General features: G+C 37.3%; 1 protein-coding gene across 1 annotated transcript; it reads left to right on the forward strand.

Moving 5' to 3' along the window:
• The first annotated feature begins 449 nt into the window (after positions 1-449).
• LOC113235880 lies at positions 450-9,232 on the forward strand. Its single transcript, XM_026471802.1, has 3 exons — positions 450-470; positions 3,015-3,113; positions 8,732-9,232. Exons 1-3 carry the CDS (start codon positions 450-452, stop codon positions 9,053-9,055), a joined length of 444 nt encoding a protein of 147 aa, XP_026327587.1. The 3' UTR covers positions 9,056-9,232.
• Positions 9,233-11,454: the final 2,222 nt, after the last annotated feature.

An 11,454-nucleotide genomic window follows, 5' to 3' on the forward strand; every position in this document is an offset into this window, starting at 1 on the left:
CTTCGGCCCCATTGGCCATCTGTTCTGCGAGCAACGTGCCCTGCCCATTACCGATTCGATCTCGCAACGAAACTCCGAGCATAGCCCTTTCCATAGCCCTTTCAACCACGTCTCGGTGGCTCACAATGGTAGAAGACTTTTGTTTTGAGGCACTGTGGTATTTTGGACAATTATAAAGTAAAATCCGGTGAATTATTAAACAGCATGAAACAAAAGTCGTTTATGGTGTTAGTAATAGATGTGGTTAACATTTTACAAATATGTATATGAATTACTACTTCCTACAGCGGATATTCTTGAATCGATTAAGTAAAATGAGATATCGATAGATTTATACAAGTCGTGGGAGTGCTTTTAAGTAAAAAATCATTATGCCAGATGCTAGATGCCATAATGGTTTAAAACTGTATTTGTGTGATCGATTTTAGTTCTAACATCAATGGGTCGCAATGCGGTCATCACAATTACAGGTAACAACGTTTGCCTATTAGTGGACTGTTATCTTGAGCATCGTCCATCAATAGTATGATTTTTGGCAAATAAAGCTTAGATAACACGATTTTAGTTTCAGGGATATTAATAATAATATTTTAGGTTTTATCATAAACATATGATAAAACTTTATTTCCCTGCAAAAATTTTGGTTTTGTGGTCACAACAACGAAAATTTGAAATCTGCCTACCATTAAAGAAACGTACCAATTTTCCGGTTTCTCTTTACTTAAAGACAAAAGAGAACGTTATATTTCAAATTAACAGTATATTTCAACCAAAATTCTACAAATTGATGACAGAGAACGTAAAAATGTGAGATTATATTTGCGAGATTAGTAAATACCAGTGTGTAAAATCTGCCTTTTTGAACAGGAAGTAAAATGATATTTGTCACTTTTAATAAAATTTTATATAGTAATGTAGCTGTTGTCGACAGTTTTATCGATAGATTGTGAAACAAGGTAATGTTTAACCAGTAAGTCTGAATAGTGTATGTTATGACGTTCTAATGATTAGTAATTGTCTTTTTCATTCTAATTTTGACAGTAAGCCGACTAGTATCGAAATCAGTTTTTATTCGTATACGGTTTAACAAAAGCAGGCGGATTTGATTATCTATATATTGAATTTCAAATGAAATACTGATCTCAGCGCTTTGTATTTTTTTAGACATAGTTTTCTAAATCAGTGTATGTATGTGTGAACTTAAGTCAAACCTGAAACAGGTCCATTTTGAATTTTTTTACACGGTAATAATCATACACCACTTGACAATAGCGCGCTTTACACAGACACTCTGTCGCGCGTGTTAAAGCAATTGTAAAATTGTAATTGCAACTCATAAGTTAAGCGCGCAGTCGCACACTCCAACATGCACCAGTTTTACGCGGTCTATCCTGTGCGATTAGCCTTTATACGGCTCCTCTTTTCCGTTGTAATCAAAAAGAACACGAGCAATCGCGCGCGAAGGAACGTTAGTTTAAAAAATTTTAAACAAGTAATCTAAAATATTATTTATAGTCCGTGCTCTCAAAAAAATAAAAACATTTTTGGACCAAGTAAGTATTTGTAAGTTTTGTAATGAAGATTTTATTGTTAACCTCATTTTTAATGCATTTAAGAAGATTATTTTATATTTTTGTACACATAGCATAAGGACCAGAGCCATGTGTTATTAATTTTCAAGCTGGAACGGATATTTTTGTCTAGGTCGTGAGCACTCAAGCATTAAAGAATGCTTCTAAATAAATGTAAAGCAATGCAACTTATGGACTTTCCTTATTAGCGGGCTTTACACAGGCACTCTATCGCGTATGGTACAGCAATCGTGCGCGTTTGAGCGCGCGTGTAAGGACGTTGGAAGGGAAAAGGGAAAAACCGCGTGATTGCGCACGCCAACATGCGCCCACGTTTACACCAACATTTACACGGACGCTTTTCCGTTGTAATGCAAACGAACACGAGCAATCGCCCGTGAAAGAACGTTAGCTTAAAAAAATTCGAACATAATCGCGCACAATTGCGCATGCAGGCTTTCCGGCGCGCAATCCTGTACACGTCTGATCACGCGCTATAGAGTGACTGTGTATAAGAGTATTCTTTAAAAGCAAATTAATATAGAAAAAAAAGCAGCCAAAAGTAGACTTGCGTAAAGTTTGTTCAAATACAAACCATTAAAAGTTTGAATTCCCGGACCCATCTCGGGGTAATGTACTCAATACTCCCAGCCTCGGGATTTCAATCAAAGCAGCTTATTGCGTAGTTAAATATCAGTTTATTCAATCTTGTTCCGAGAAAATATTTGTTAAGAAATAATTGAAATGGCCAAACAAGTATTTCTATGAACTAATTCACTTGACTTTGATATTGTTGCATTAGAATAGTTAATTTTTATTTATTGTTGCACTGTTTGTCTATAATTATAACCCAGAATAGACTAACTCAGGCTCGGATATGCAATGTTTCGTAAAGTGGGTCTGTTAAGGGATAGTAAACTTGGCACTTCATATTAAGCGCGTTTGCGCTATGCATCCAATTAGTATTCGTTCGGAATCCGAGTAATGACGGTCCGAAATGTCACAGGGAACATTTTATCTCTAGGTGTTCAAACGATATTCGTATTTTATCGGATTCAAGTCGGACTAAGTGTACAAGTGACATCTGAAGTAGGTCTCCGGGGGTCTACTCTCGATCTCCGTCTGACATCCGTCCGAAACAATTACTGCCAAATAAGCAATACTCGACCAAATGAAAAGACGCGTGATGCGAATGAAGCTTCATACTGGATACCTGTAGTAGAGTAGAGCCCCTGATTCGGAATGAATTTGAATCGGATGCAGTGTGTAAATTCGCAAACACATACTCTTTTTGCCCTAAAGGCCACTAACGCGTTTATTTATACGTGGAATATAACGTATATGCGTTGTATGTATGTTACATTGTTGTTTTAAGATTTAACGAAGTAACTTAACTAATTAAGACAAAAGTTTTTGGCTTAAATGTGTTTTCTTGTTAAACAGCACCGAGCGTCTCTTTCGCGGGGTTGCATGTCGTACGACTGCGGTACATCGTTCCCTGCCTACCAACCCTGTGGCTACCTCTCGCATCGGACGAGACAGGTATGTAAAATATCGCAGTAAACTAAAAATAGCAGTAAGTAAAGTAAAATTCCATCTTACCGGTTCTTCTATATTTGTCTTTGCCTCAGCAAGGTCAACTAGTTGTTAATAAGGTTTTTTGTACAAACTCTGAAAGGTATATGTCTCTGGAGTCAGGGCAATTGCAGATACAGGAGACAGGGCCGATCACTTTTTATAAAGTGGATTTACTATTTATCGGTATGTAGGTATAACGAAAAAAGATAAACGCCTTTAAAATAGTGTTGAATAGAGAATGCTGCGTCGAACGCTATGTAGACCAACAAATTTGTCCTAGAACAACTTTGAGTGTAAATCGGACTCTGAACGATATGCTATCAAAGGATTCTTTGGCCTTATTTCTATCGTCAAACCGAGAATCTCAACAGGTAATGTGTGATGGCTAAAGTAGTGCACTGGTGCGACTAAGTAATTCTCTAGTCTTCCCATTCAAACCGCTCTGAGAGAAACTGTAACCCCAAAGAAGTAAAAATAAATCGTTCATAAGCAGTGCCGGCTTTATCTTCAGCGCAGGATGGGCGGCGCCGTCGCACAAGGTTGCAGGGTCTTAAACAGGCGTCGAGTGCCTTTCGCGACCCTTCCAAAGAGCCTGTATCGCTCGCAATGCAAGCAAAGTAAACGGGCTATTGCTTCCAAATACCGCTAAGGAAAATATAATTGTATCTATTCCATTTCGATCGCGTGGCTAGTACATGGCGCCAAGGTATTGATTGCAAACGGGCACTACATGAGCTAGGGCCGGTGCTGTTCATAACCCACGAAAACTTTCAGAGACACGACCTTTAGCAATGAGAATGTTTCTAAATAAATAAAAACTAATGCAACTTAAGGAATCTCTATACTAGCAGGCTTTACACAGACACTCTATCGCGTGTGATATAGCGATCGTGCGCGATTGAGCGTGTGTGTAAAGACGTTGGAAGTAAAAGGGAAAGACCGCGCGATTGTGCTCATCAACCGCGCGTGCAATTGCGCCCTCCAACACGCGCCAGTTTCACGCGGTCAATCCTGCCCTATTAGCCGTTACACGGACGCTCTTTCAGTTGCAACACAAACGAACACGAGCAATCGTGCGCGAAAGAACGTTAGCTTAAAACATTTCAAACAGGTAATCGCGCACGATTGCGCGTGCAGCGCGCGCAATCCTGTGCGCGCAGATCACGCACGATAGAGTGACTTTGTAAAGGAGGCTATTTTCTTAAATATAGTGTTTCTATAACTAGATAGGAACCTGAAAGCTAGTCTCGAAAGCGCGACCTCATACAAGAAATATGTTTTCGCTTCAGAAATCTTAAGATAATTATTTAAACCAAAATGCCCTCAATCCGTCACATGCCGTTACTCTATTAATATGTTTCCGAGACCCAAAGTAGATCCAATATGTTCCGTTTACTAAAGGGGATTTACTGAGGTTATAGGCCAAAACTTGTTATAAGTAACCATAGATACGATAAGATGCTTTATGGTTTCTCTCGTCGGAAAGTATTTAGTCACTATTGATAAGAGACAAAGATAAAGGACATTTTAGAACCATTAGACTCTCTTGATTTCATAAGAGCCGAAAGCAACGATACATTTTTATGACATAAGATTATAATAATATCACTCATGAGCCCTGTTTTAGGGACAACTATAAGAGCATAGGCAGGTCGATCAAATTCTGTATAATAAGAAGTACGCCTCCGCGGCAATTCAATTAAATTAAATTACAATAATACAGGGCGTCCCACGATTATGCCACACGGAGGGAAAGTACCTAAAATATCGTAGATAGAAAATTTTATTGAAAGAAGACTTCATTTTGATTTCAAAAACAATTCGAACTGCATTCAAATATTTATAAATAATCCCCTGTCTCAACCGGGAATCGAACCAGGCAAATGTGTCGAAAAAGGGAGGAGGTTCTTAAACTCCTCCTTTTTTTTGAAGTCGGTTAAAACTAATATCGATCGCAATGAATCGGTCGCGTGTCTGTATACGCTTAGTGACAGAAGGCTGTGCTGATTTTATTATCGAAGACATTACAGGCATGCTGATGTTTGTAGCTTTTTATTTCAGTTACTTTTATAGCGTTTCGAGTTTTAAGTACCTATTTGCAAAGTAGAACGTTTGTAAAAGATGTCATTTTTCTGCTTCATACAATAAAATAGTCGAAGGAATATTGTGCTTTATTGAAGTCGTGTTCCGGTTCCACAAATAGAGTTATTGCTTTCTAACCTTTGCAATTAATGGGCCTTCACAGTGCGACTCAGATGACCTACGCGGACGTTTGTCGCGGATGGTAAAATTTATTATATTTATACAGCACATTCAGTGCGACGCGGTGGCGGAGGGCTATCCGCACTGCCTCTCCACGTGCGGACGCGCACTGTTCTTACGTAGTCATTCGGTGCACGGCGGTCGGTCGCGCGGAGTGGTTGTGAGGTACCGTGTCGTCGTCATGGCTGCGTCAATTGAAACCGAGAGAGTTATTCAAGAGGATTTGGACCATGTTTGTGGAATCTCCGCATTATTACAAAAATAAATTTAATCTTCTTGCAACTCCGAAAACAAAGACACAAATTCTCCTTTAAAAAGTTTTTTCGCCACGAAAGGGTGCACATTAAACCTTCTTTTACCATGACCCCACTTTTTACTTAGTAAATAGGCGGCAAAGACCACTTTCAAATTTTATTTATTTATTTGAAGGAAGATCAACAGCTTAAAACTTAATAAGGAATCTGGTTGCACAATTCACCTAACTTATTATATAAAACATTAAAAAAAAAACGAAAAACCATAGAAGTTAAAAGCCTCACTAAGAGTCAAAGAAGTGCTCACTCAGTGCTCACATTGCCGAAATCACAACATCAACATCAAAAGTATTACATAAAATATTAAAATTATTGCTTGCACATCACATAAACTCGCTTTGCCTGTAGTTAGTTCGGTCCGGAAATAGAACCAAAAGTGAATTGTTCTAAGATACTTAGAGGGAACTCTCAGTTTTATGCATAACTGTATCCACCCTGATCACAATCCGCGAGGAACTGAACAGACTTCGTCCGCTCGTCCACGTCGCACTGACAAGGCCGATAGAATAGAATAGTGCGCATACGACACTGCGAACGAAGCTAAGCTAACGAGCTTAGCTCACGTAGCCGGGGCACCTTTTCATACTTCGGTTCACACCGCGAACTAAGCTAACCGAACTAACTAAACTAACCAAACGATCCTGCTAGCCATGTAAAATATGTCGCCCTTCACCCCCGCACGTGTCCTTAATCACTACGTACTACGTATTTTTTTAGCTTAGCTTTGCATGCAACTAGTGGTGCTCATGTAAAAAATATCGATATTTTTTCCGATGTGATACATCGAAATGTTGTATCGATATTTTGCGATATACCGGTACAAAACATCGATATTTTCGATATATCGTAAATAATTACAAAAGATAAAAGAAAGGAAGTTTTACTAACAGTAAATAAGTAAAACCATCAGATTCGACAGAGCAATCAAATGTATTTATTATTCTTATATTCTTATTGGCTAGCCGCACACGTACAATATTATTGACAATCTAAGTTTATGCATGTTCCCAACACAACAATATCGTCTGCAGACAAGCAATAGCCCATGAGAACATAATCACTACGTAACACTAATGTATGACCAGCGAATCAGTGCTCGAAGTGTGTTTCGTTTCTGCAAGTACAATTTTGAATTGGGTACTTTCAGCTTTGTACGATCTTTCATGTATCGGATAAAATGTATCGATACCAAATGATACGATAATATCGGATTAATTCGATATATTGAAGGCCTATATCGATATTTTTTTGAATATCGATATATATCGAGCACTCCTACAGGCAACTACGGGAGCTAAGCTAAGTTAGCTAGCTTCGTTCGCGGCGTGGCTTGCGCTTACAGTACTTTTATTGACCAGAATACAGTCATTATATACAGTGCCTCTACCATGAGTTCACAGTAATAGTTGTCGCTAGCATTTATTATTATTTGTATACCAAAGAACAATAAGCTATTATAAGCGTTCCTTTTCCTGTGATCGCTAGGGTCGTCGTTCAATTTGCTATATAAAATTGTCAAACAATTTACAAAGTCGCTAGCTGACAACTGTCTCTGTGATCTCATGGTGGAGATCTAACATAGACGTATTAACGTATTTCAATTAAATTAAAAATACGATTTCAAATTTTTTAAGTGATAATGAACACAAACGATACCGGTAGTGAATTATGGGGCTCGAAACACGGTTAACTAAACTACGCTTGATAAATTTCCACAATTACCACTTTTTACTACATACACCCTATTACACAATATACCTGACCCCCTAATATGCTCTAAACGGCCTTTTGATTCTGAGACCTATCTTACGTATTGAACAGAAAAAAAAAGTTGCTTAAAGATGATCAATTTATATTTAAAACCAATAACTAAATTACGTCACTTGTTAACATCCGTGTAAATTGGTCGTGTGGTTTGGTGTGTGGACTGCAAATTGCTAATATGGTTAGATTCTACGAGCACTCTTCTTTTAATATGAATTATTAACGGAATTGTTTCACTTTAAAATGTTAACGTTGACAAGTCACAATTTTTAATATTTATTTGTGTAGTTTTAAGTTGTTTACTTTTACAATTTAGAAAAATAAAATATTTTTTATTTATTCAAGAGAAGCTACCTTTTATTTCATTCACCTATTTTGTTATTTACCTAGTTTGTGGATACAAATCGAGAATCTAACACTCGAAGATATTCCTTACAACTATCAGAGGTATAAAAAAATATTATTTACAATATTATATAGCCATAGCTAAATAATATTTTATTCAACTTGCAAAGCAATTCTACGGCTGGTTTCAAAGTTGTGCGTACGGTCCGTACGGATTGTCCGCCTGCGGACCATCCACGTAAGTTGAATCCACAGTGCCCTGAATAGAGTATTTTCACTTAGTGTGAATATTCACGCAAGACAGTCTAACAATGAACGCACGCGTGGCTTGTATGGAATGCACGCGGAGCGTGTTCCGTACGGAGCAATCCGCGTTACTGTAATGAACCGATGATATTATTTCGCCGCACGTGTTGCTCCGCTCCGGTGTTTCGCGCGGACGATCCGCACTGCTCTGAAACCAGCATGCGACCGCTAGACCACAACGACCTTTATTTATTTTTGCGTTTTTATGCGTTATTATCTGCGTTCCTAATTAATGTAAATTGTATTTGTATATTCTCTATTATCAAAGACTGATTTTTTTATGTATGTTACGCGATAATTCTATTTGTGGACCGATTTTGATGATTTTTTTTGTTGGAATGAGGGTACCTCTGTAGTGGTTCCATTTAAATTTAAAGAAAATATTCGACCTCTAAGAGTGACAAGGGGATGAATTCGGGTTCGCGCACTTTCCGGTAACCGATTTCAATAAAACTTGGCAAATAGATGTAATTCCACGACCTCTTGAGGTCGGCCGACCTTGAGATATAATCCTGAGATTGATATCAGGATTATATTATTTATTATTGAATATCAATTCAATTCAAATTTAAAGATGCACATCTTTTTCAGAACTCAGTTTTCGTCGGCAGCGTCGGAGGCATGGCTCTCATACCAGAAAGTCCGCCTCGCCGCTCCCGCTCCGCCGCTGACCTACCCGCGCTTGTACCTTCAATCGATGTTCCTCAATCTACGCCAAGATCCTCACGAGCCGCGAGTCTTCACAGCGCAGTCGACTTAAGAGTCCATATTCCTTCACCAAGAACTTCAAGAGCTGCAAGCCTCCATTCCGCTGTTGATATGCCTCCTGGTTCTGTTCAAGTGCATGTGAGAGGTTCCGTAACCAACGTGAATAGACCTCGGAGCCCAAGACGGTTAACCATCACAAATGTTTAAGGACCAATCTGTCAATTAGGTAGGTGTGTTGCGATGTAGTTTCTTGCTACCCTCCTAGCTTCGAACTTCGTTATCTATTTAAAGAAAGATGATACATAATTTGTATTTACTGTTAAGCTAAAATGGACCCAATGATGATGATTTAACAATGTTCGCATTGTCAGTGAAAGAAACGCAGCAGAATACTGTGGGTCTCGGTTTACCGTCTTAAATTTTATTCCCTATTGAACCACTTATTGATATTGCTATTTTTTTCATTCAATTCGCTGTACCTATATTAACATGTGATGTAAAGTGGTGACGTAGTCGATGATATAATAACCTATTTATAATTATCAAGTTCGTAGTTTTTGGCAATAGCTACAATTTGGAAATAAAAGTATTTTTTCCAGTTTAAAGTGACGTATATTTGTCATTTCAAACAAATCCCCATTTCGGGCACTTTACAGGTTCTACAGGGCTGAGTCAACTATGTCAGTTTTTCCAAATTTATATTTGGAAAAAATAGCTTTATTTCCATAATTTCCAATTATTTAGAGTACTTTTTAAAATGTACTGTTTGATTCAGTACTTAAGTTAATTCCTTGATTACTTATGCTGACACAGCGGCCTAAAGCAGATCTTGGCCTTCGCAATTAAAAGACGTCTCTGCGATCTGTTCTGACGAATTTCGTACTACTTACGTAGACTACATACACAATAAATGAAGCTATTATGTTCTAACTTGCTGATGTAGAGTATACTTCCCGATGGAAAATTGATAAAGTCAACAATGGCAAAAACAATGATACTTATATCAGACGTCTCCACTTTTTACTGAAAGTTAAAAATGTTTCAAATTTAAATAAATAAGATGGCCGCCATACAACATTTAACTCCAAAAAAACTATTAGCATTAGGCAATAGTCCAGTGCTCGTGTTTAAAATTTTGTCAATGTGCATTTAAAATGGCGGCCAAAAAATGCTCCAACGTAGTCGAAAAATTTAGCAAAATACTTAATTTAATATTCTATTAATTTCATTGGAGGGTTGTCGCTGACCACGATACTAGAATCAACCCCCTGTGAGGCCACAACAACTGCTTCAGCGAAGAGCAAAGCCCAAGTCACAGGTGGTTGGAATAGGGCTCGTATTCAATACAAGCATTCGAAAGTAAAAGGCGATGCTTTGCTGTTACTATTATTAATATCAATCGTAAGGGTTCTGGGAATCTATTTAATTTCAGTCAGTACCAATTTATGCCTAACCTATTCTAACTTAGCCTTATTCTTATCCTATTCTTATTCTTGGACAATTCCAGTAGTCTAGCTCTTTCTCTCCTCTCATATCTATTCTTCTCTATACTGTAGTTATATATATGTATAGACGTTTGTATATAGCGTTTAACGCGTAGTCGTGTGGTGCTATTTCTAAGAATACTACATTTCACATCATGCAAATAATAAAATATACAATAAATGATATTTTAATAAATACAAATTTATCATTTTATCACTAGTATGCCTAGACAGTATTTATTTTGATTACTTAATACCAAATGTATATCGTTTCCCACGTGTATACATATTCTAAATTTTTTAATAGAATATGTCGTACCCTTGGTATAATAAAACCTTCTAATAAAAAGGCATAAAAATAATACTTACTTCATAAAACAAATTATTATTCTCGCCTTTGAAATTTTATAAACCTATAAGTTATCGACTAATTAATTAGTAGAATCTTTCAAACTCTGTCCTGAAAAGTTGATATTTTGAATATAAACTTATTACACCAATGGTGCGATGTATTAATTGCAATATACACGCAAAATCGATGCTATGACGTCGAGTTGCGGATACCACAGTCCGCGTCTATACACACATGTATTATTATTGCATTTAATTAATGACAGACTTCAATATTCTGCTTAGAATTGTTACATTAAATAAAACTATATAGGAATGTTGCTATTGTGTTCGCCAGCTGTGTATTGGAAAGGTCATTAATGCGTGTATAATCAATTAATCATTAAAACTAAATATATAAAACAAACAAATGCCTGTAATTGCATGTGTACCTATACATTATACAGTTAAGTTGGGTGTAACTTTGAACTCTTTTTCCAGGTTTTTACGGGTATTAAAATGAAAGTATATTGATAGATCGGAATAGTTTTGATATATTAATGAGTATACCCAAATATAATAATTTAACTAAAATTTCAATATAGCCGTGGTAACGTAATGGTTTGACCTAGCATGTCTCAAGCAGTGACCGTCGAATCCCGCCTCGCGTCACCGAGTTTCTTAGAGTTTATGTGCGAAATTTAATTTGAAATTTACCATGGCTTTTCGGTGGAGAAACACGTGATGAATTCTGCACGTCGAAGAAGTTTCACAACCCTCGGAAAACGTGTG

This window comes from Hyposmocoma kahamanoa, unplaced genomic scaffold, assembly GCF_003589595.1.
Source record: "Hyposmocoma kahamanoa isolate Upper Pololo Valley unplaced genomic scaffold, ASM358959v1 88, whole genome shotgun sequence".
Classification (NCBI taxonomy): domain Eukaryota; kingdom Metazoa; phylum Arthropoda; class Insecta; order Lepidoptera; family Cosmopterigidae; genus Hyposmocoma; species Hyposmocoma kahamanoa.